Source organism: Bos javanicus, chromosome 19 (assembly GCF_032452875.1).
Source record: "Bos javanicus breed banteng chromosome 19, ARS-OSU_banteng_1.0, whole genome shotgun sequence".
Taxonomy (NCBI): domain Eukaryota; kingdom Metazoa; phylum Chordata; class Mammalia; order Artiodactyla; family Bovidae; genus Bos; species Bos javanicus.
This window is the reverse complement of record NC_083886.1, coordinates 45,818,587-45,845,044: the sequence shown is the minus strand read 5'-3', so window position 1 is coordinate 45,845,044 and position 26,458 is coordinate 45,818,587. Positions and strand designations below refer to the sequence as shown.

General features: G+C 37.0%; 1 protein-coding gene across 1 annotated transcript; it reads right to left on the bottom strand.

The window, feature by feature from the left end:
• Positions 1-846: 846 nt before the first annotated feature.
• Positions 847-15,994, bottom strand: MEIOC (meiosis specific with coiled-coil domain). The gene is made up of 8 exons (XM_061392098.1): positions 15,746-15,994; positions 14,998-15,132; positions 11,489-11,646; positions 9,436-9,540; positions 6,670-8,542; positions 6,126-6,260; positions 3,090-3,270; positions 847-2,607 (listed from the first exon to the last, which is right to left on the bottom strand). The coding sequence occupies exons 1-8, from the start codon at positions 15,749-15,751 to the stop codon at positions 2,378-2,380; spliced, it is 2,823 nt and encodes a 940-aa protein (XP_061248082.1). The 5' UTR covers positions 15,752-15,994; the 3' UTR covers positions 847-2,377.
• Between the last annotated feature and the right edge of the window lie 10,464 nt (positions 15,995-26,458).

Genomic DNA, 26,458 nt, shown 5'->3' with positions numbered 1-26,458 from the left:
GTTAAATGTACACCTGAACTAATGTTTAAACAGAAGAAAAGGATCAACTTATTAGGCTTTGAGTAAGGTTATCCACGTAATTCAGGTGCTAATAAACCTTTTATGTCTAAAATATTCAATATTGGAAAAGGCAAATTTTAAAACAACTATGTTTTCTACTATATGATGGACATTTTAGGCCAAATTTGGAATTTCAGTCATTAATTCCCCAACCTTCTATAACCCTACAGTACCAGACTATTCAAGTGGGAAAGATACTGATATAATTCAAGGTACCTAATTTTCAACCACCTTTATAAAAAACTGCTTTTTCTATTAAAAAAAAACAACTGAGTATTCTAAATTCTTTTGGATTAGAAATGATGGAACCATCAGTTTGATCAGACTGTAAATCTTGTCATAACTTTTATAACACTTTCATAAGTTGTAATTCAGAAGTATAATACATAAGAACCATCCATTAGAGGGTATTCAATAGAAAGGGACAACCAACTAATTTGAGAGTTATCTGCAGCGTAACTTGATTAACAAAATTTGAAATAATTTTTGTTTTTTGTTAATAGTGTTTCATTTCTGACCACTGTATGTAAAAGTTTCCCTAGAAGTTTTACTATGGTTCTCCTGGATTAGCACAAAGGCAGAACAAAAATTTCATATTTGAACAAGATCAGGTTAAATCCAAGGAAATCAGAATGGTGTTGGTTTATTATCTGCCAACATTATTTATGTGTTAATAATGAAGTTTAAAACTTAGCACCAGTTCTTATCAGTTAAATGAAATTTAATTGGTTTTCTGACGAGTGACTCAATGTTAGAAACTAACACAAACTCAAAAACAAAAAAAGCTATTTTCAACAAAGCAATTTATTTACTTTTCTTGAGAGACTAAATTCAGAACAATATTTGTTTCCATAACATCCAACATGTCTTATATCAAACTTAACCACTTTCTATGCAGTGACTGTGGTGGGATGATCTATTTTATTTGACTACCCTCAATGTAATTAATTTGGGTAGTTTTAGGGCATTGCAGTGATCAAAATGTTTCTCCCTACAGTTACTCCTGCATTCTCAATCAGTTTCTTCTGCACATCATCTAAAGAAAATTTATGTGGTGTGATTACACTTTTTTTTTTTTTTAATACCAGGATTTCTAAAACTAAGAAAAACACCAACATTTAAAACATTAGTGTTTCTAGTCTAGGGTAGTTCAATTAAATTTCATCAGTACATTATATTATAGTTTAACTCATGCTAGAAATGTTAAAACCCAAGATCTTCTGAGTCACATAATACCAACATTTCATATTACTGAATAAATTACTTGGGTTCCATACAAAGATATTAAGTGATGAGAAACAGAAAAAGCCAAGCTTTCAAGAGCTCTTAAAAAATTCAGAAGCAAACTAATGAACATAACTACACAAAATATACACTAACCAATTGCAAACTAAACTAGTAAAAGATTAACCTTAAAAAAATACATTTTAGAACTTCGTGATACCCTCAAAAAGGCAGCAAACTAAGGGTATTAAAACAATAGTCATTATTTTAGATGCATCAAAAGTTTAAAAGATCCAGGTAAAGGAAATGTTTTGTTTTTTGATTCAATTAAAATACTTTAAAACTGGAAATATTTAATAATTGATAGTGTAATTAAAATTTAAATAATATACACAAATGATTTGAACAGGTTTTATATTCAGTAACTTGCATGGTTTTTACACTGGCACTTTTATCACTAATTTAGGAGAATCAGATGCACTTCCCTCCAAATACTTAGGCACTAAGATTTCAAATTTATAAATATGGTAGTATTTTAAATATTAAATTTTTACATGAATATTGGGTTCATCTCTCTTTCCTTTGTTCCCTAGGTATTATCCAGTTTTGTAAGGAAAACATTCTTATATCACAATCAAAACTTGTTTTGGTTACTAGACTGTAGCCATATTTGTGTTACAGTCACTTAAGATTCATTATTTGGAATTATACTTACTAAGGCAGACCTAAATGAAACTTATCTTCTAGAAGAATTTCATATTTGCATTTCCCTGCACTGCAGAATGAGTTTCAGCAATATTTCAGCTGTTAGGAAAAATTTAATTTAAACTTGTTACCTTTGACTACCTGGGAATTTCTAGTTGCCCTAGAATAGTCAACTTTACTTACGTCTGACTCACTTTCAACTACATCTGATTCATTCCAAATAGATTTTTAAATAGAAGTTAGACTTCATTAAGGTATTATTAACTTTAAATCTGAAAGACAATTAATGTAATGAAATTTTCAAGTTTGACAAGTTCATTAAAATTTTTTAGCATGTCTTGATACATTTACTTATCAGCTTTTTATTCTTCTTTCTGCTGCCATTTCCTTAATGTTTGTTTGCTTCACCTCTCTGGTTCACTGGATTGCTACTATTTAGGCTTTCATGGACTTTATCTTCACAGTTTACTATATCTTGTAAAGCCTTTTCTACATCTGTTTGGCCAGCTGTACTGGCTGTTTTTGGCAAGGTCATCTGCAGTGCACACCACAGGGTAGTACGCGCTTTCCGAGTAGCTACACACATCTCTTTAATTGCTGAAGCAAGCGCAAAAACATCTGCAAAAGAAACATTTGTGGTCAGTTCAAATTAAATATCATTTAAGTACTCCTTAACTCTTTATAAAACCCAGTCTGTGCTACTAAATGATCAAACATCATTTTTTATAAAAGAAAGATGGCTATTGACTGAGCTAATCAAAGTACTTGACTTAATATTTAAAAGTGTTATACCTTAAATATAAATACTAATGTTAAAAAAAGTGTTACGCTTGTATTTTATTTCTGACTTGTATGACCATGACTATACTTTGGGTAGAACACAGACTTTGACAGAGTTATTACAATTAAATGGGTAAAATTAGCAAAATAGATAATAACTTCACTTTCACTTTTGGAGTAAATTATGTAGGCACCATTTAATAATTTATTTTTTAGATAAGTGTAAGTGTTAGAAATCCAACTTTTTTAACTTCAGAATCTGATTTTATTAACATTCAAATTAACTGCCTTATCAAAAGGATATGCATTAATGTTTGTACCTCTGTCATCTTGGCATCTAGGAACTCCTTGCCTTTGCCGATTTGAAGCATTAACAATTTCATCCTTTCTACGTGACTGTACAATGTGAATGGACTCCAAGTGTCTATCAAGAGCTGTAGAGATATTGGCATGAAGGGGAGAGCTTCGAAGACGTTCCATTTTGCCCAGTAGAGTCACAACCTGAGAGAAACATTTTAAATTTTGATGAGGCATTTAAAATTTAACTACATTGCCCTGTCATTAATTTAAAACAAATCTTCAATGAAGCAGAATAGAAATGAGAGGAATAATGTTCATTCAGTAATAAGTAAATGTTTAGGCTTCCCTCATAGATCATTTGGTAAACAATCTGCCTGCAATGTGCAGGAGACCCCTGTTCCATCCCTGGGTTGGGAAGATCCCCTGGAGAAGGGAAAGGCTACCCAACCCACTCTTCTGGCTTGGAAAATCCCATGGACTGTATGGTCCATAGGGTTGCAAAGAGTCGGACGCGACTGAGCAACTTTCATTTCACTAGCTTACTATATCCTGACACCATGATGGGGGAAACAAAGATGGAAAGTCCGTCTTTTGTACATATGTTAATTCTAGACAGTTTAAAAGTCAGTTTCTGAGAATAAGCAACAGTGAAAAAGTCAAACATTTAAATATATCCATATTTTTAACAGTAAGTGCAAATATAAAATCTGGCTTTCTTTTTGGTAAATAAGAGAATAGCCTGCCAAGAGAGCATTATTAGGAGTTACTGTAGTTAAAAGAAAAAAATTGAGCTAAAAAGGGTCAATCAGTCTCTAGATCTGATTAATCTTGACCTCAGCAATTCCTTTCTGGGCCTTCAATGTTCTCCCTTTTGGAAGTCAGAAATAATATTGGCTAGTGTTAGTTTTAAGGAGTCCATAATCCAGAAAATACTGACTTAAGTTTATGCTGAAGTAACAAAATAAATCCTATTAAGTGTCAAAATTGCTAGGGAAAATTAGGAGATCTTAATCTTCTGGTGGTAGAAGAATCTTCTGGTTAATTAAGCCTAAAAAAGAACACTATATATCTTAGATATATAGTAAGGGGAGTATGTTTCATATTGTATATGCCTAAAGTTTCAAATTCTAAACTTGGAAGGAGTAAGGAAGGAGAACTTTCGAGTAGCTAGGATTTGAACATCTAATAAATACAGTAACTGCCTTTGGGAGCCGAATGATTTAAAACTCATATAATTCAGTGACTGGGAAGAACAGAAAAATACCTCTCAATTAATAAGCACCTGAATGAATGCCTCTAACCTTACACTCCTACCAAATTTCTTTGGTGTAAGTCCATGCCAGTTCAAGCCCATGGAGAAAACACAAGTGTACAGGTATTAAATATTTTCCTCCCAACTGTACAACCAGCCAGATTCTTGAGGGAGAAAATAAGACAACACAAGGAAAAAATACCATAGTAAAACTTCCAGTAAACTACAAATTATATATTTTTAAAATAAGATAGTCATTTTGAGTAAGTGTAAAGAAAAAATTTATACAAGTGATTTTTAATAAACTTTTAAAAGATTTTTTTCAGAATTCTATAAAACCAGCAAACTAGAAGTAGTCACATAAAAATATTTTTGCCCTTTGTATATTATTAGTCTAATGTTGCTAAACAGAAACAAAATTATTTTAACAGCTATAAATATGCTAAACTAAGGTGAAGCCTATGTAAGGCTGCAAAGTATTAAGTACATTTCTTAATACTCACATTAGCAATTCTTTGATTTATTGCCTAGAAATGCATTACTGAGAAAAATTTTAACTTGGAAGTTTAAAAAAAAAAGACTTAAGTTTTTATAACATTTGGCTATATCTGACCACACCACTGATAAATTCCATTGTACAAATTTATGAATTTGATTAAAAATTACAACTGATCAAGGCTGAAAGCTAAGTAAAAATCAATATTTTTCCATTAAAGTATTTCATATCTGTATTTTAAAGACAGCATGGTATAGGTAAGAAACTAATGATCAATAAAATAAGACTCTGTTGTGCTGATTTTTTATAATTCCTTAAATGGCTTTTATTCAATCATAGATGCAATCTGTTTCACTGCATGCCTTTTCCTAGGAATCATTATCAAATTTTATTTGGAAAACAGAAGTTTTAAAAAATTATTTTATTTATTTGGCTGCACCAGGTCATAGTTGCAGCACTTGGCATAGTGAATCTACATAGCAGCATAAGAACTCTTAGTTGCAGCATGTGGGATCTAGTTCCTAGTTCCCTGACCAGGGATGGAACCAGGAGCCCCTACATTGGGAACATGGAGTCTTAGCCACTGGACCACAGGGAAGTCCCAGGAAACAGAAGTTTTTAAAAGAGGAAGGTCAGAAAGAAAAAACTACCCTATTCTATTACAGTTGCTTGGAAAATTCTGAAATTACAAAGGAGATAATAGGAAAATAATTTTTAATTAACATCAAGATTCTTTACATTTGATCTGAAGTGATATACTACTTTTCCAAAATAAGGCTATTTTATAAAATTATGCATATACCTACATACTTCAGTTTATTAGTAATTAATACATTGCTAGATATACTTAATGTTTGTTAAATAACTCAAGAGAACAGGGTCAAGAAAACGAAATAAGGTAATTTCCTATTAATTTACTACCTTGTATAATATAAGCAAAGCTTTTTTGTGAAGCTAGAAAACAAATGTTTGTGATTAAGAAATGGGACTTTCCCTATAAATAATATTTTAAATGGTTTTGCTTTAAAATTTTTTCTTTCTTTTGTGGATTAGTTCCATTGCTAATCTGGATTTCTTGAAGAGGAATCTCTTAAGATTACCAAACTTAATATTTTAATGACTAAGTGGGGCTATTTTCCCTTTCCTAAATAACTAATAGTTCTAAGTCCAAACTTGGGAAAGAATACATTTCAGAGAGTTACACATAAATGTGATTTAAGAATCCTTCAGAACTCTAACTTGCTGAGGCATTTAAAAATTTTATCAACCAGTTAAAAAAATCTGCTATTAGATATTTTCACAGCTTACTCTGGCTTGTTCTCGAAGTTCATCCACAATTAACCGATCAACTCTAGATGGATTGGAGGTCAGCCGTGGAATTGGAGTATTATTAGTACTGGATACTTTTTTCCCTGGATAATTCTTTGCAAGGGCCAATTCAGTCTGTAAAAAAAATACGTAACTTTTAGATACTAAATTTTCTAAATATGATTCAATCATGAATAATATTTCTCATAGGCCTAAAAAGAAAATCGAAAATTACTCCTTTAGATAAAAATTGTTTTGGAATCAAAAGGCAAAAAATACAAACCATAGTACCATGTACTTTTCTGTCACACTTACTGCATAAAATACCTGAACACTCCAATAGTTTAATACTTAGAAAATTCAAATAAATAAACTTTCAACCCAGTAAGGAAAAAGTCTACCTAACAGGCAAAATAAACTTAAAAAATTTTTTAAGCCCCAAGCATTTTTAGTCTCTTAAGTCACCTAATTAATTCTGTATCGTCATGGACTTTAGGCAAAGGGGATATATTAAGTTATGCCTAAATGGATAGTTTTGTATTACCTTTTTTCTCTCCTTTTCTAATGCTCTCCATTGTTCATAGCACTCTTCTAGACGAATATGAAGTTCACTGGCTGGTCCACTGCGGGTTTTAATTGGTCTTTGAAATCCAAAAGTTGGCACGAAACCAGAAAAGGAATTATCACCGTACATCATATCATTAAAATATGGGTATAAATGGCTTAAGTCATCATAAGAAAACAAATCATACGAATCCAACAGTGGAACAACTGAATGGCCAAATGGATGAGTGGATCTTAGTGGAAACCCACTTGAACCAAGTTGTTGAAAACTCTGATTATGCCTTAAATCTCCCATCATATAATTATTTGAAAAGCATGATGCCTGTGTGCGATTCACACGGCTATTAATATTGTTGTCTCCACTTCCCTGTCTGTGGCTATTAAAATGACCCTGTGACTCCAAAAGATCTTGATATGTATTTTGAGATAAGCCATCTAAATGCTTTGGCCCTTCCTCAGGATCATAATGTCCACTTTGGGGCTTAGCTTGAAAATTATGTTTGTTTACACTTTCAATGATCCCATACTGTTGAGCTGAATAGTTATCACAAAATCCATTTGGCTGCTTTATTTTTTTATCGGTAACAGATTCAAAGAGATTTTCTTCTCCAGTCTTTGTCAGTCCTTCCATGTGATTGATAGATTGGATTCTTTCTGCACCACTGTAACCAAAATCAAAACTAGAAAATGCTGAAGGGTTTTCTTGGCAATACTTCTGAAATAAATTGCTATTTGGGGTTAAATTTGTAGATGATAGTTGGGGGAAATCTGAAGAATGGTTAGAACCTTTTGAAGCTGCACTTAAATGAGAATTTAATTTCATCAAGTTACCTTGATTTCGATAAAAAATAGGAGTGTTATTTTTTGTTTGGACATTCATCCATGTTGGTCTGTTTAAGTTGATACCTCCTGAAGATGTTGCTGAATTTGCTAGTAAATTCACTGATTTAAAATACTCAGAATTTGGGGGGTCAGGTTTTGTAAACTGTTGTTTTTCTGTGACATTAGCAAAATCATTATTAGCTGAACAAGTCATATGAGGTTTTAGTCCATATTCTGATTTTAAGCCAAAATCAGCAGTAAATGCTGCTTCCTTTCCAAACTGTTTTTCTGTCAGATGTGGTGTAGTTTTTGGAAATGTGAAATTCTGCTGGTCAGGTATTGTCTCCTCCATTTTTTTCTGATTTGCTGGTTTTACTTGAAATAACTTTGTGTAGGTGTCTGCTTCTACAGTTGGTGTTTCAGGTGTGGCACTAGCTAATTTTTTACTATCTTGGACACTAAAATTCGAACACTTACTCAGCTTAGCCTTATTAGGATGAGCATATTCTGGGTATCTACAATAATCTGGATTTTCACTGTACCTATTAAATTGGGAAAGAAATATCTCTGCCCTCTTTTGCTGTAATGGTGCCTCAAGACCTTTAGCACATATTTTCTCTCTTCCGTAAGAGTAAGTGTCAACTCCTGATTCTTTCATGATGTCAGACAGACCAGTTTGTGGTGTAAAACAATTTTTGATAAATGGATATTCTTGAAATGCTGTCTTAGCTGTATCATTTGGCTGAATATTGTAACAGTTAGAATGATCATTTCGTGAGGGGTACATCCATTGTTCTTCAAGGTCTAAACCAGTAAATCCATGATAAAGTTCATCTATTTTTTGTTGTGGTATGAGATTACTGTTATGTAGGTACTGCTTTTCCACTGCTGACACAGATTCACCAGTATAAAAAGCTTGCTGAGAGATGGCTGTATCTACTGGCCTTTTGGTTTCTGTTAAGAGGTCATGGTGATCTGCAAATCTGCTTGTGTTCATTGGCCAAACTGACTTTAAATTGGAGGAACAGGTCCTAGAACAAGCAAATATATTTAATTACAATTTAGATTTTTAAAGTCTTTATTTTCTTAGTGGAGAAGGGAGGAAAGGCTTTCAAAACATTTATATTGCCCCATTTCACCATTCTCTAATCCTTTCCAACTTTGCCTTATAAGCTGCCATTACATCCAAATAACTTTCTGCCACTTAAAATGTGCTATATGCTGCATAAATATGCATTTTAGTCTTAATATGTCTTCAGTATACTTTTCGAGGAGACATAAACTAAAGCCTGAAGCTGGTGATTGCGTGGTCTTACATGAACTGTTTACATACAGTAAGTAGAAACCAGATAAAGTTTTTCTTACATTATTATATAAGATCAATACAAAAGTGCTGTTGACCACAATTTTTTTAATTAAAAAAGATGTACTCTCATTGAAATGAAAACATTTTCATTGGTTAGATGTATGCTACATATTTCCCTATTTATGAAATAGGGAATCTGGATAATATGGCTTCTACACCCAAGTAAAACAATTAATGCATACTTTAAAAGTTTTTACTATATGAATAAAATCCATACATATTTCTACTCAGAAGCAATGATAGTTTTATTTTTGGAGGTATAAGTATAAAAGTCGTTGGAATTTATACTCTTTAAGCCAAATTTTAGCTCATGAACTCAAGGAAAACAGCTTTGAGTTATGGAAGAATGATTTTTCAAATGAAAGTTCTTAATAGCAAATTAAACTTTCAATTGTATGGCAAGCACCTCAGGAAAATCTAGGCTCCTAGAAACAAATATCTGAATTACGATGTCGAATGTCAGATGATCCTCTATTAAGTAAAAATAAAAGTTAACGATCTAGTACCTGGGAATTTAAAAGTTTATTACATACTATATAGGTTATGTAATATACTAACCCCTCAGCAAAGTATGGCTGTGATTTATCTTGTTCTTCCAAAATGTTAGACACAAGTCCATATAAGTCTGTTTCACTACCATAGTCATTTCTTTCTGTTTGAATCCTAAAAATAAACGAATATCACATGTAAATTCTTTTGTTCATATTGAAACATAATATATTTCTTTTTTCAGACTTATTCTGACTTATTTTTCTATAAAATATTTGGATTAACTCTATATCTTCATTTCAACTAAAGAGGGAATAGGAACTCAAGAATATTTTCCACTTTGGCATAGTATTTATCCTACATAAGTATTTCTCCTTCATTCAAAATCTTATGTCTAGTTCTCAATGAATGCTTACCTCTTATTTCTCCAAAGCACATGCTATTCATTTTAGATGCCCAAGATATAAATCTCTAATCTATGATGTTATAGACATGATTGGTACCATGGCAACTTCTGAAAGCATGTCTAGTCCTATTATACATCATTACATCACACTTGCTAAGTTTTTTCATCTGTGATGTGAAAACCATATGAACCTGTTACTCTCTTTTTGTGACTCTTATACTAAAAGTTGGATTAAAAAGTACAGTGATATGGTCATTCTAAATATCACAAGAATGTAGCAGTTGTCCCTTAAATGTAAAAGATTTGGGGGCTATCCCTAAATCTGTGCCAAAGAAGTGACTGGTTCTCCATGTGGATGAAATCCTACCTAGTGACCAACACTATCTAAACAATACAAAATGTAAAAAACAACAATGAGATGGAATATACTGGACCCTTTTTACCTCTTATGGATTTTGGGTAATTTGTTCCTAGAAGTAATATGTTGTTTTTAAATTGTAACTTCTTGTTTTTTAATATTTTAGGTCTAACATTTCATAGTGTTAGGACATTTTAGAAATGAAAATACCTTATACTTGCATAACATTCAAATATTTCATTGATCTTCATAACATAGGAAAGGTAGGTATTAGTAATCATAAAACTGAATAAATGATCATGATATTAAAAAACTTGAATTTTGCAAAGGTTTATCATTTGCCATGCTTGTTGAATAAATGGTCTACCTACAAGTTTAATACTTATTTCAAAAAGATTTGATATAAAATTTTTGTATAATAGTATGTTGGTATATATCTAGAAAAATATTCAATGTAATATATACCAAACTGTTAATAGTTGTTACTGGGAGGTGGAAAGGCAGGGTAAAGGTAAACTTCTGCTTGCCTTTACATATTTCTATAAAGTCTGAAGTTTTTCAATGAACATGTATTAACTAAAAAAATATTTTTTGTGTAGAGTTATATATTATATAGTCTACCTAATAAAATCTACTTTAGAGAACTTAAAACTAATTTCTAAATTTTTAACAATTATTTAATTAGTAGATTTTAAAAATAATTATTTCCTGGTAAACTAAAGACACATCAGCCTCTTTTAACTGCTCCCTCATTATAATTAACATAAAGGTAGTGTCACTCCCTTAAGCTTCTCTTTGCAATAAGCTCCCATAATATTTTATACTTCTTCCTTTAGACCTTACCTTGCAGTACACCAGGCATTTGCAGTGCCTAGCAAGTTATAATCATCACCATTACTGTAAGATCTATAAAGGCAAGGATAATATTTGCCATGTTAATTCTAATATCCCCAATAGGAGAGAATCTGACATAGTTAGCCCCCATTATTAGTGGAACTGAATAGAAAATAAGTATCTTACATTTGATAAAATCCTGTTTGTTGTATACTTGTAAAGGGAAGAATTACTAAAAATTTAGAACTGGATTAAAAAATAGATTGAAAAATTGTAACTCATTTATATGCTATCTTTAGAAAGAGGAACTTAAGATGTACTCAGAGTTGCCTCTAATTAATGAAAGAAAGTAGCAAGAAAAAAATTATAGACACATAACTTTATTTCCTAGAAGTTTGATAAATAAAATTGCAATGTCATAAAAATACTGATATAGGGAACAAAGAGCTAAAACAACTAGGTTCCCATGTAATCAAACTTAAGAACACTTTGTTTAGCCTGAGAAATCTAAGGTATTAATTTACCTGTTCTTTACATTGATCTGAGAATTAGAGGGCTGTTTAATATCATCTCCATATGTAGACCATGGTGCATAGAAAAGTGAAGAATCTACAGAACTTGCATATTCCGTTGATGAAGAAAGTGGAGCATAGGTCTGCCTTAGGTCAACACTATCTTCATTCTGAAATTTTAAAGACATGTTTGTATATCAGATACAATCAAAACTACAGAATATTAGTGAAATAATAAGAAATTTGAGGAAATAACACATGTGTAAAAGTTGGGAGACAAATCTAGACTTAGCCACTTAAGCTTACTTTAACAGTAGGAGATGGCAATTGTTTTCTGTAAAGGGTCAGATAATAAATATTTTATGGTTTGCTGTGTTAAGGTCTCTGTTGAAACTCCTAGCACCAAAGCAACTATAGACAATGTGTAAATTAGAGGCTGTGGCTATTTCAATAAAATTCTGTTTTACAGCCACTCAGCAGATTTGCCCCTGTCCAATAGCTGTTGCTTATCCCTGAGATAGGACACGAACACCTACAATTATTGCTGTTTTAATTTTTTGAACAGATGAGCACTATATGGACCACAGCTGTGTTATTTTTAGTATTAATTTTTATAAATCATTTACAAAATTCAGTCTTAATGCCCCCAATCTGTAAAAAACAAGTAAATGTACATTTACATCAAATTTTCAAAGAAATTCCACACACTGTATTCAGTCACCTTATGACATGGATATTCTCCGTATTTTAAAAATGAGGAAATGGGTGTTTTATAATGGGTTTAAAAATGAGGCTACAAATTATTGAGCTAAGAGATGACAAAACTAAAACCCAAACTCAAGGCCGTCTTACTCCTACACTGCTTGCTGCTGCTGCTAAGTCGCTTCAGTCGTGTCCAACTCTGTGCGACCCCATAAATGGCAGCCCACGAGGCTCCCCCATCCCTGGGATTCTCCAGGCAACAACACTGGAGTGGGTTGCCATTTCCTTCTCCAATGCATGAAAGTGAAAGGTGAAAGTGAAGTTGCTCAGTCGTGTACGACTCTTAGCAACCCCATGAACTACAGCCCACCAGGCTCCTCCTTCCATGGGATTTTCTAGGCAAGAGTACTGGAGTGGGGTGCTATTGCCTTCTCTGTCCAAACCTGGAAACAACGAAAATGTCCATCAACAGGTGGCCAAATTGTCATATATTCCAACAGTGGGATCATACGCAGCAATAAAAAGGTATAAACTGCTGGCAAAACAACAATGTGGATAAATCTCATAAACATCATGGGTTGCCATTGCCTTCTCCACTCCTACACTAGGGCCTTTTAAAACAGTATCTTTAATTTTCAGCTTAGTTTATTTCCAAGAGGAAGTATAAAAGTGAGACAATACATAACATATTTTATCTTAAGAAATTTAAAGATATTATAAGAAAAAACGAGTTCATTTTTTTTTATAATGAATTTTGAGTAAATAAGGTAAAAGGTTTGAGTTTTAAGATTTTAATGAATTATTTGAAGTTCTGTCTCCTTCCAAAAAAGGGAATGAAGTACAATGAAAATACTGCACCTCAAATTTTAAATACTTAAAATAGTCTGAATACATAGATTCACAATTTTTAACTCTCCAAATAAGGAGCTACTAAAACCTGAGATGTAATAGCTATAAATATCCAGACATAAACAGAGTAGAAAGGGTATTTTCTTATAAATATAGAAGGTATATAATCCTGGTTAAAAATATTTTCTAATTGATTTTATTCTCAATCAAAATTGATGTGAAAAGAGATAAAACATGTTTAGATCAAAACACTCTAAATTTTCGTTCATGGACATGATAACTGAAAAATAACATTTTAAACATTCACTGAGTTTATACCAATAATATATGAAAATTAATATCATCTAATCACAAATCTTCACAAATCTCAAACATTTTATAGCCATTTGGTTAAATTATAGTTATGAATACTATTTGAAACCTAAATTTTCTTGTTTATAGTTTATTGTTTTGTTGACTATTCTGAAGTTGGAGAAATTGAGGCACACAAGAGATTTTGCTCAAAGTGCCACTAAAAAATGTCTTTCCAAAATTTCTGTTAGTTAGCAGTAACTTTTACAAAGGCTGTTATGGTTAGAACCTTTCATAATTTTATTCCTTTAGTTCTTAAGTTTATATGACAGGCCCAACCTAACTCTCTTTTAGGTGTGAAGTATCCAAAGTGATACAAATAATTGTTCGTTTTGAAAGAGTTGCTTAAACAAAAGGAGCATTTTCAGATTATATAATATCAAATGAGGTAAACAGTATTTGAAACAAAATATATAAGTATTATTTCAAGTATACTTTATATTTTTTTCTTTTTTTATTTCAAGTATACTTTATATTTTAAAGATTTGAGTATTAGAAAAATTAAATCCTTTTAAAAGACTGATATAAATTTAATATTCTAGGATAAAACAAGCAACTAATGCGGTGGCTATCTAGATTCTTTTCAGTCAAAACATTTCTGGAAGTTAAATATGTGAATGCTTAGGGTTGGTACACTAATTAGTCTAGATAATTGCAAAATGTCTCACTTTATTCTTGCTATGCTTAATCAACTGAAATTAAATCCAAGTAAATTTTAGTAGTCAGGTAAACACTATAGGGAGAAGGAAATGGCAACCCACTCCAGTGTTCTTGCCTGGAGAATCCCAGGGACCGGGGAGCCTGGTGGGCTGCCGTCTACGGGGTCGCACAGAGTCCGACACGACTGAAGCGACTTAGCAGCAGCAGCAGCAGTAGCAGCAGCAGAGTTGGATACGACTGAAGTGACTTAGCAGCTGCAAACATTATAGAGAGCAGTGGAATGCTGGTCTTGGCAGTGAAAAGACCTGGAGTCAACTTGGGTTTTGTCACTTACAGCACAAGTCAAATTTTTTGGGCCTCAGTTTCTCTATCTGTACAATGGGTATAATACTATATACAAGGCTGTCATGCGAATTAAATAAAATTATTTATTTCAGGACACTGTTATAATTCAAAATATAACAATATCAACAGCCTTGTGCTGGTTAAATAATTTCAAATGAAAATGACATATTATCCTAAGCTAATTTAACACGATTAACCAAACTAAATGTTTTAGGTGAGGTAAAAGGTACCACGTCATCTAAGACATTGTAAGAGCCAGAGAATAAAAATGTATAGAAAAATTTCCCTTTTAAATGATCAAACGTATGTTTGCACCGACTTTCAATAAATGCCGGAAGGGAAAATTATCTTACGGTATAAGCAAATACGGATTTTCTTACATTTCTGGCATCATGTCACGCTGAGGACAAAGCAAAAGCAAGAATCAATGAAAAATCTTATTCCTTAACTTGCTTTCAAAACCAGTTTGTATTCTACAAACTCTGTATTTAAAATTTGTCTGGTCCTAAATGTGGAGCAATTTAAACGCCAACGTGAATGGGCTGGTGCTGGGGGTAGGGTCGGATTTGAAGGAGAATAAATCCTCTAACAAAGGGCAGAGTGGAGAAACGGACCTGCGATTTGTAGCAATCATAGAAGGAAGGGGAGCCCGTCAGCACCACGCTGTTGAAGACATCTGTTAGTCGACTGCTGGCGTCCGCACTGAGGTTCCAGCAGCGATTCGCACCTCCACGGAACGCTACTTTCGGCTGCACGAAACGGGGATAGGAAACAGGAGACACGTCACGCAGGGCAGAGCCGGACCGATATGGCCGGACGACGGCTTCTACGGTTCTACGTTGGCTGTGCTCCTAGCTCCACCCGGAATCCGTTCCCAGAACACTCATTTGGGGACCCCGCGCCTCCGTCCCCGGGGTTCCCTCTCCCTTTACCGGCCGGACCCCGAGGTGCGCCCGACGGGCCCTCCCTGCCGGCCTCCGCCTCAGCGCCGCCACGGCCCGACGTTGGGGAGGCAGCGGCAGCCTGCGCGTCGCAGCCAGTCACCTGCTCCGCCCCGCCGCCAGTTCTGTCAGCCCGCGGCGCGTCCCCAGGCCCCCACCACACCGGCCGCCGAGCCCCAGGCTCACCCCCCGCGGCGCAGCCCGGTCGCCCCGTCGGGGCTCCTTGCCGGCGACCCGGCCTCTCCCGCCCGGCCGCTTCAGAGACCCGCGTCCGGGGACGCGCCCATTCTGTCTCTCCTCACGGTCGCCGTCCTCCTAGCCCGGCCGCCACCCAGACCCCTGACAGTCCCCTCCAGTTACCTCAAGTCCCTCCCTCAGGCCCGGGGGGGTGAGAGGGCGGACGGGGGTCTCCGCAACTCACCTCCATGGGCCTCCCAGCCCCTCTTGGACTAGGCACAGCTCCTGGGGTACGGGGATGAGGGGGGGCGTCGAGGCCCAGCTCCCTCAACCCGCACCCCGCCACTGCCGCCTCCGCCCCGGGCGCTGCCTGGAGCCGGTCTGTGGGTGCGGATTCAGGAGCCAGGAGGGAGAGGCTGGGGAGAGGCCGTTACATTGCCCACCAGGGGCTCGCGACCCAGCACGCGACCCGGCACGGGCCCGCCACGCCCCCTCCTGGGAGGCCTGTCTCCAGCTTCGCACCCCTCATTGGCCCGCTGCCCGGCCAATAGGCGGCGGCCTCCGAGGCCTGTTACCCACTAGAGACAAGGCCAAGAACCAGCCGTTAAGGCGACCTCGCTCTCTCTGCGTTTCTGAGCCTTTCCCGCTCAAAGTGAACGTGTTCGGGATTGGCCCAGTCCGTCAAGCACCCGCCTGATGATTGGCTAGTAGAGCAGCTGAGGGGCGGGGCGTGGAAGGAGGATTAGGAGCTCGGGCCTACCAGGTGGGAGAAGAGATGGAAGTGGTCAGGAAGATTTGAGAAGTCGCTCAGCAACCGGCAGATAATCCTAAATTTACCGGCTGTTCATCTTGTTCCAAACATTTCATTTTGCCCCTGGTCCTGCCCCTAACTCCCAGAATCCTTTGGAGCTGCCTCAGAGAATGATAGACTTGGGCTCGCTTACGGAGCGTGAGGAACCCGTTAAGGAGTTGGGGGTTGTTGGGAAGGTCTCTTCCGAGAAGAAAGAGAGCTGTTCTCGGTCCTAGGCCTCACGCTTCGGTGGGGTTGAAGGCATTTTGGTGCTTATGGAACCCCTGAACAAATTTCACTCTGACCTATACCAAATAAGCCATTCACATAGATGGTCCCATTCGAGGATGTGATATCTCAAGATTTTATCCCCAGAAAATGCTAAACAATTTTGTGTGCATTGAAATATTGAAGACGATCAAAGTAAGCACAGTTACCACCTTTAGGGCATGTATATTTAAAATCAAAATTTGAGAAGCAATAAAGTGGGAGGTGTTTTTTTACTCAAGCATAAATGGAAATAGGATAGGGGGACATATCTTTTTGGCCTATATTGCTCTGATGCTTATTTTGGATCCCAACTCAGCTTTGAGTTAAGAAAGCTTGTTAGTTGACCTGGCTGTACCAATTCATTATATTTATTTCCCTACCTCACACTGCAATGAGGGAGACCCGGGTTCGATTCCTGGGTCGGGAAGATCCCCTGGAGAAAGAAATGGTAATCCACTCCAGTACTCTCGCCTGGAAAATCCCATGGACGGAGGAGCCTGATTAGGCTACAGTCCATGGGGTCGCAAAGAGTCGGACACGATTGAGCAACTTCACTTCACTTCACCTCACCCTGAAAGTTGCTAACCTGGAGTTTACTCCCTCCTTACACTTAGAGCATAGTGTTTTGTCTCTCTCCCATAACACCCAGAATGATTTTGCAAAACTATGAATCCTCTTATGTATCTTTTTATTGTAATAAGATATACATAAGATTTGCCATTTTAAGCATCTTCCAATGTATAATTCAATGACATTATACTCAAGTATTATGCAACCATCACCACTATCCATATCTAGAAATATTTCATTATCCCAAACAGAAATTTTGTACCCAATAAAAGAAATAACTCCCATTTCCCCTTCCTTCCACTCTCTGGGAACCTCTATTCTACTTCATGTTACTGTGAACTCACCTATTCTAGGTACTTCATATAAGTGGAATCATACAATATTGGTCCTTTCGCGACTCGTTCATTAGCATAATGTCAAGATTCATGTTGTGCATGTCAGAACTTCATTTTATGGCTGAATAATATTAATCAGTTGATGGACACTTGGCTTGTATTCACCTTTTCTTTGTAATGAAGAATGGTGTAATGAGCATTAGTGTACAAATGTCTATTTGATTTCCCTTTTCAATTCTTTTGGATATATGTTTAAGAGTGGAATTGCTGTCATATAGTAATTCTGTTCAACATTTTCTACACCAAACTATCCCACTGAAGCTGCACCATTTTGCATCCCCATAGCAATACACCAGGGTTCCAGTTTATTCACATCCTTGCCAACAGTTGTTATTTTTCTTTCCTTTTTTTTTTAAATAGCCTTTCAAGAAGTTGTGATATGGTATATCACTGTGGTTTTGATTTTCATTTCCCTTATGACTAATAATGTTAAGCATCTTTTCATGTGCTTATTGACCATTTGTGTATATTCTTTGGAAAAATATTTATTTAAATCCTTTGTTCATTTTTTTGAGATTGTATTGTCTTGTTTAGTATTGATATGGTTTATTTTGGAAATGAAAGTTACAGGAAAATGGAACACTCCATTGAACTCAAGTGAATACATTAGAAAAGGGATCATTTTGGTTATGGAACAAAAACAAGTATTTAGTATAATTAGTTCTTTCTTTCATCTCTTGCATTTCTTTTTTGGAAGATCTCATTCTGAATGGGTATGTTGAGAGGTAAATGGGATTGTTTTCACAACTGCCTAAAGATAGATATAAACCTCAGACTACAGTAAGAAGTTAGAAATACTCAAATAATTGTTTTATGACTTCTCTGCTTTCACAGTTTGTTGTGGTCCACACAGTCAAAGGCTTTGGTGTAGTCAATACAGCAGATGTAGATGTTTTTCTGGAACATGGAAAATCCCAAATTTGAGGAATCCCCAGATACAGAATGAAGGATCTCTTGACACCAAAGGACTGGAAAACAGCTGCTTCTTTTTCTTTTTTTAATTGAGATCCGCAGTTTTAATTTAGACCACAGAGTTTGAGAACTTTAAAAAGATTCGTTGTTTCTGCCTTTTCCCTTTCAGTTAGATAGGGTTCCAGGTCATTCTCTCTTAATCTGGGCATTTAAAGATCCATTAAAGCTTTGTGTTGTGGTATACTGCTGCCAGCAAGCTTCCTTCCAAAAGGTAAAAAATTAAAGAACATTCCTGAAAGACGTGGTTTTCAAATTGGATGATTATGTACCGTTGAGGTGGGAAATAGATTCTGAATATATAGAATATTCCTGAAAACACACAGCCCACCTCCTTGTTGCAATTTTTCAGGAGCTGAATTTCCTATATTATTTTATCTGTCTTGCTTTCTATTTGTGCAGTCTAAAATACCATGAGAGGATATACTTACTGACAGGTCAACCTGAAAGCTGGATGTTTTGCGAACCATTGTATTAAATAACGAAGTTGAGGGTCCTTATCAAAATCTGTCAGAGCCTGGAAATATTCAATAGTTGTTTTATTGCAAAAGCTTTTAAATTCTGCTCAGGTTCTGAACTGATCCCTAAGTAGGTACAGTTCTCCAGCTTGTCCTTTCCTAGGGCACCTACAAAATTAAAACCTAGAAAAGCTACTTCCTTGACTCCTGCTTTGGAGGGCAGAGTAAGGGAGGTTCCCCACTTGTAAGGCTCTACCTCTGTTTCAAGGATTTTACCTCTGATCTGGAGTCCCACTGCTTGTCTGGCTTGATGATTCGATTCTCTCTCTTCCTCTCTCTTTTTAATAGACATTAAATGTAGACGTTATTTTTTAAAGTTTTATTTATTTATTTATTGGGTGTGCTGGGTTTTCATTGCTGCACACAGGCTTTTCTCTATGTGCGGCAAGTGGGGGGCATTCTCTAGTTTTGCAGTACTCTGGCTTCTCATGGAAGCTTCTCTTGTTGCTCTAGGGCCCTTGAATTCAGTAGCTGTGGTGCCTGGGCTTAGTTGCCCTGCTGCATGTGGGATCTTCTGGGACTGGAGATCAAACCTGTGCCCCCTGCACTGACAGGCAGATTCTTAACCACTGGACCACCAGGGAGGTCCTAGACATTATTTTTTAAAAAACTGTTTGAAAAAATAATAATAATAATAAAAAATAGAAAACTGTTTGAGGTTCACAGCAAAATTGCATGTGAAGTATAGAGAGTTCCCAAATATTCCCTGCCCCCATACATGCACAATGTTCTCCCTATCAGCATCCATACCAAAGTGGAACATTTGTTACAATCAATGAGTCTACACTGGACACATCATTGTCAACCAAAGTCCACAGTTTACATGAGGGTTCATCCTTGGTGTTGTGCATCCTATGGGTTTTGACAAATGTATAATGCCATGTATCTCCCTCTTTCTGTGTATGTCTCTCTCTCACTCGTCCTTCATTCCTTTTTTCTTTGCTCTACAGATTACACCTACAACTGTTCAACTTTCCAATATGAGCTAGTTTGTAAGCAAGCTCCCTGGACATTGTAATGAAGTGAATATCAATGACTAAAAGGGGCCTCACTGAGAGGTATTGCTCCCCATTTCAACCATAGGTCATTGTCAAAGTTAAGATGGGGTCTTGTATCCTTTGTTCACTTAAGAACTCTCTCAGGACTTCTGTGGTGGTTCAATGATTAAGACTTTGCCTTCCAGTGCAGGGAATGCAGTTTTATCCCTGGTCAAGGAGCTAAGATTCCATGTGCCTTGGGGGAAAAAAAAAAACAAAATATAAATCAGAAGCAATATCATAATAAATTTAATAAAGACTTTTAAAAAAATGGTCCACATCTAAAAAAATATTTTAAGGAAAAAAAAAAAGAACTCTCTCTTCTAGACAAGTGTCTTAGATTCTGTAGTTGAGCTGAATTGAGGCCCTTGGATGTGGATAACAAGAGGTAGGAATCATTTCCCATATTCAGTTCAGTTCAGTTCAGTCACTCAGTTGTGTCTGACTCTTTGTGACCGCATGAACCGAAGTAGGCCAGGCCTCCCTGTCCATCACCAACTCCCGGAGTCCACCCAAACCCATGTCCATTGTGTCAGTGATGCCATCCAACCATCTCATCCTCTGTTGTCCCCTTCTCCTCCTGCCCTCAATCTTTCCCAGCATCAGGGTCTTTTCAAATGAGTCAGCTGTTCACATCAGGTGGCCAAAGTACTGGAGTTTCAACTTCAACATCAGTCCTTCCAATGAACACCCAGGACTGATCTCCTTTAGGATGGACTGGTTGGATCCCCTTGCAGTCCAAGGGACTCTCAAGAGTCTTCTCCAACACCACAGTTCAAAAGCACCAATTCTTCTGCACTCAGTTTTCTTTATAGTCCAACTCTCACATCCATACATGACCACTGGAAAAACCATAGCCTTGACTAGACAAACCTTTGTTGGCAAAGTAATGTCTCTGCTTTTCAATATGCTATCGAGGTTGGTCATAGCTTTCCTTCCAAGGAGCAAGCAAGCGTCTTTTAATTTCATGGCTGCAGTCACCATCTGCAGTGATTTTGGAGCCCAGAAAAATAAAATCAGCCACTGTTTCCACTGTTTCCCCATCTATTTGCCATGAAGTGATGGGACCGGATGCCATGATCTTAGTTATCTGAATGTTGAGCTTTAAGCCAACTTTTTCACTCTCCTCTTTCACTTTCCTCAAGATGCTCTTTAGTTCTTCACTTTCTGCCATCAGGGTGGTGTCATCTGCATATCTGTGGTTATTGATATTTCTCCCGGCAATCTTGATTCCAGCTTGTGCTTCTTCCAGCCCAGCATTTCTCATGATGTACACTGCATATAAGTTAAATAAGCAGGGTGACAATATACAGCCTTGAAGTACTCCTTTTCCTATTTGGAACCAGTCTGTTGTTCCACGTCCAGTTCTAACTGTTGCTTCCTGACCTGTATACAGGTTTCTCAAGAGGCAGGTCAGGTGGTCTGGTATTCCCATCTCTTTCAGAATTTTCCACAGTTTATTGTGTTGGCATGGTCAATAAAGCAGAAATAGATGTTTTTCTGGAACTCTCTTGCTTTCTCTATGATCCAGCAGATGTTGGCAATTTGATCTCTGGTTTCTCTGCCTTTTCTAAAACCAGCTTGAACATCTGGAAGTTCACGGTTCACGTATTGCTGAAGCCTGGCTTGGAGAATTTTGAGCATTACTTTATTAGCATATGAGATAAACCCTAAAAAAAACCTGGCTTTTCTTATCTAACTCATCTTAAATATTGGGCACGAAGAGGGAAATCTATCAAGGGTTTCTGTTGGAAAATAAGCTGGGGGATCAAGTGGTCTAGTGTTTGATTTTATCTATTTATTTATTATTTATCTGGCTGTGTCTGGTCTTAGGTGTGGGACTTGGGATCTTTCGTTGTGGTGCATGGATTCTTTAGTTGTGGCGCTTGGACTTAGTTGCTCCACAATATGTGGGATGTTAGTTTCCTGACAAAGGATGGAACCCACATCCCCTGCATGGCAAAGTGGATTCTTAACTACCAGATCACCAGAGAAGTTCCTAGTCTAGTGTTTTATTCCAGCTCTTGTCCAAGATGATCACCAAATTTCTGGCTTTTACCTTTTCTTGGTTTCACTTTTCTCATCTATAAAATAAAGGATCTAGTTAGATAACCTTTAAACTTCCTTCCAACTCTTGAGTTATCCTGACTCCACATCCCCCTCTTTAACCTAGAAACAATAATCTCTGTCCTTGTCATTCAAAGATTGAGTAATGTTAATGAACTGTCAGAAATAAAAACTTGTTGAATTCCCCAGGAGAGATTCATTTAATCAGAGTGAGTAGGTAATGGAGTATTACACTAATTTTCCATATGGTAGTTAAATGGAAATAGTTATATACCATTTATGCATTAGCAAATATTTATGCCATTAGAATGCCCAACAATGGAATTACGATAACCATAAAATTAGGTTTTGGTTTGCCCTCTTATAATGCCTTCAGAATAGATTCCAAATTCTTATAATCATTGTACAACACTGGAGTTATAGATAAGACTGGGGAGAGTTAAGAATATATAATTAAAATTACTACTTGAAAGCTTGGTTAACAATTTTTATTTTTCATAAAATTAGAATATGGAACAATTCAAGTTACTAGAACCATAGAATCACAGAATTTTAGATCTGTAAGGGCCCTTGAAGATCATTTCACTAAATCCTCAAATGTACAGGTTGTTCAGTCACTCAGTCGTGTCCAACTTTTTGCCACCCCATGGACTGCAGCACACCAGGCTTCCCTGTCCATCACCAACTCCAGGAGCCTGCACAAATTCATGTCCATTGAGTTGGTGATGTCAACCAACCATCTCGTCCTCTGTCTTCCCCTTCCACTCCTGCCTTCAAACTTTCCCAACATCAGGATATTTTCCAATAAGTTGGCTCTTCACATCAGGTGGCCAAAGTATTGGAGCTTCAGCTTCAGCTTCAGTCCTTCCAATGAATGTGCAGGGTTGATTTCCTTTAGAATTGACTGGTTTGATATCCTTACAGTCCAGGGGACTCTCAAGAGTCTTCTCCAGCAGCAAATGTATGGGTGAGAAGTCCAAATCACAGAGCGAGTGGTACCCAAGCTGCCTCTAGAGCTCACGTTTATTTGAACTTCCCTGGTGGTATACCGGTTAAGATGCCACACTTCTGCAGCAGAGGCATGCATATGATCCTTGGTCAGGGTAAAATCCCACATGTGTGGTGGGTGTAGGGTGGAGGGGGACAAAAAAAACCCAAAAGACAAAACTCATGTTTCCCACAAAGATTGCCTCCTGGAAAAAGGGATGTTTATATGATCACAGTCACTTTGTTTTTAACTCTGTCTGTAGTTAAGCCTCTTAATAATCTCATAATTATCTATTCATGTAATCATCATCATCGATCCCTGAGATAATTTCCTACTATGCAGCGTAGTTTTCCTCTAAAGGAAATCAGTCCTGAATATTCATTGGAAGGACTGATGTTGAAGCTGAGACTCCAATACTTTGGTCACCAGATGCAAAGAACTGACTCATTTGAAAAGACCCTGATACTGGCAAAGATTGAAGGCAGGAGGAGAAGCGGATGACAGAGGATGAGATGGTTGGATGGCATCACCAACTCAATGGACATGAGTTTGAGTGAACTCTGGGAGTTGGTGATGGACAGGGAGGCCTGGCGTGCTGCAATCCCTGGGGTCGCAGAGAGCTACTGAACTGAACTGATGAAGCAGAGTGCTGCTATCTTTTTGGAAGTGATCAGTAAAATGTGGGTCAGATGGGACTACATTAGTACAGTTTTGTTGTTGTTGTTATTTTTATTTTTTGAAATGTATTTATTTATTTGACTGTGGCTCAAGGATTGCAAGATCTCACTTCCCTGACCAGACAGAAGTTGAATCCAGGCCACGGGAGTGAAAGCCCAGAACCTTAATCACTAGACCACCAGGGAATTCACAGTACTTTTTTTTTAAGATATAAATTTTAAGTTTTTGAAACCAAAATTTTAAAACATATATAGTACCAAATATTTCATTTGCATACAATTTCATCTTTTACCTAAATGTTCTAGCATCATGTAGATCCCTTTCCATTATGGTTTATCCCAGGATATTGAATGTAGTTCCCCATGCTATATAGTAGGACTTTATTGTTTATTCATTCTATATGCAAAAGTTTGCATCTATTAACCTCAAATTCCCAATCCATCCCTACCATTCTCCCACAATCAAAAGTCTGTTTCTGTATCATAGATAAGTTCATTTGTGTCATATTTTATTTATTTTCTTTATTATTTATTTATTTATTAGCCACACTGATAGCGTACGGGATCTAAGTTCCCTGCCCAGGGATGGAACCTGTGTCCTCTGCAGTGGAAGCATGGAGTCTTAACCACTGGCCCGCCAGGGAAGTCCCTGGGTAATATTTTAGATTTCACATATAAATGATATCATATGGTATTTGTTTTTCTCTGTCTGACTTACTTCCCTTAGTGTGATAATCTCTAGGTCCATCCATGTTGCTGCCAATGGCATTGTTTTGTTCTCTTTTATGGCTGAGAAATATTTCATGGTACATATGCACCACATCCTCTTTATCCATTCATCTGTTGATGGACATTTGGGTTGTTTCCACAACTTGGCTATTGTGAATAGTGTTGCTATGAACATAGGGGTACATTTCTGCACCCCCCGCCCCCCGCCCCCCGCTCAGGAGTGGGATTGCTGGATCATATGGTAGTTCTTTTTTTAGTTTTCTGAGAAGCCGCCATACTGTTTTCCATAGTGGCTGCACCAACTTACATTCCCACCAACAGTGTAAAAGAGTTCCGTTTTCTCTACAGATGGGATGTATTTGATTGCTGTTATTTTTGCTCCCTGTAAGCTAGATCAAGAAGAATTTCGCCATCCTATTATCACAGTAAACACTACCTCAGCTGAGAACAGGGCTTCCCAGAGCTTTGGACAGGGAATTTTGAGATCACAAAAGATATTATTCTCCTCTTATTCCAAGGCTCAGAGAGGTGATTTGCTTTGTCCATGACCACATAGCTGTTAACAGCAGTCCCAGATCCAGAACTTTGACCTCCAGCCTCCCAATGCTTTCCATGACAATGAAATCAACATGATTTGCTAGTGACTGTATCCTTCTTGCTCTTAGAACAATCTTCGCAGCAAAAGTCTGCTTGATTTCAAATGATGGATATTCTTCAGTGTTTATTTGGCTGAGAGGACTAGAGCTTTCCCTTAATGTCAATGCTCTTCAACTTCAACGTGTCCTCTTAATGCCAGCCAGCTGTTTTTCAAATATTTTCGAAGTGTTAGTAGATGAGAGAATGCGGACATAGCAATGCAAGTCTATCTACACTTTTAGAAAACAAGCGTCTATTGCACTAAACACTATCATCATATACAAAAGGCTAACCATTATGCAATTTTACCTCTTCTGGTCTAAGGATGAAAAACTAGGATATATCCTGATGGAAGTTGCTCACCTAATAGTTGAGATAATTATGACTTTGATCCCACCACAGGTTTCACTTCAGTTTTGCAGGATTCTTTTTTTTTTTTTTTTTGCAGGATTCTTAATTGAAAACAAAACCCCATACTTCTTAGCTTCTGCATCTTAAAGACAGACAAGCCTGGCTTCCTGCAACCTTTCAAGTAAGAGGGAGAGATAATGGCCATTCTCACAGTAGTCATGGTAACTATATAAACAGAAACTTAACTAACTCATAATAACTGTGCTGTGAAATAAATGTTTTAGCAGCCCTTTCTGAAATTTCTCCACTCCTGAAAAGAGATGGCATAGCTTTGAGGCTGCATGAAACTGGGTGTGGAATAAGGATGGAAAGTAAAGACTTCATATGTGGAGACAATGTGGTTAAGAATGAAATCTTCCATGAGTTTTTTTTTCCTTAAAGATTTGCTGGAGGGACTTCCAAATCACTGGTCGTCCAGTGATTATGACTCCTTGCTCCCAGTGCAGGGGGCCTGCGTTCGATCCATGATCAGGGAACTAGATCCCACTTGCCACAACTGCAACTAAGACCTGGTACAGCCAAATAAACAAATAAAAATAATTAAAAAAAAAATATCTGGACTTCCCTGGTGGTACCAAGGATAAGAGTCTGCCTACTAAGATGGAGGACACGGGTTTGGTCCCTGATCCAAGAGGATTCCACATGCTGCAGGCAACTAAAGTCCATGGGCCACAACTGCTGAGCCTGTGCTCTAGGGCCTGCGAGCCAAAATTAGTGAATCCCTGGGAGGTAACTGCTGAGCCCAGTACTCCCTGGAGCCTGTGCTCCACACCAGGAGATGCTACCACAGTGAGAAACCTGTGCACTGCAGCGAAGAGGAGCCCCCAACTAGCCCCAGCTGGAGAGGGCCCACGAACAGCTACCTAATATATGTAAGGGAAAGTGTGAGTGTAAAGTCAC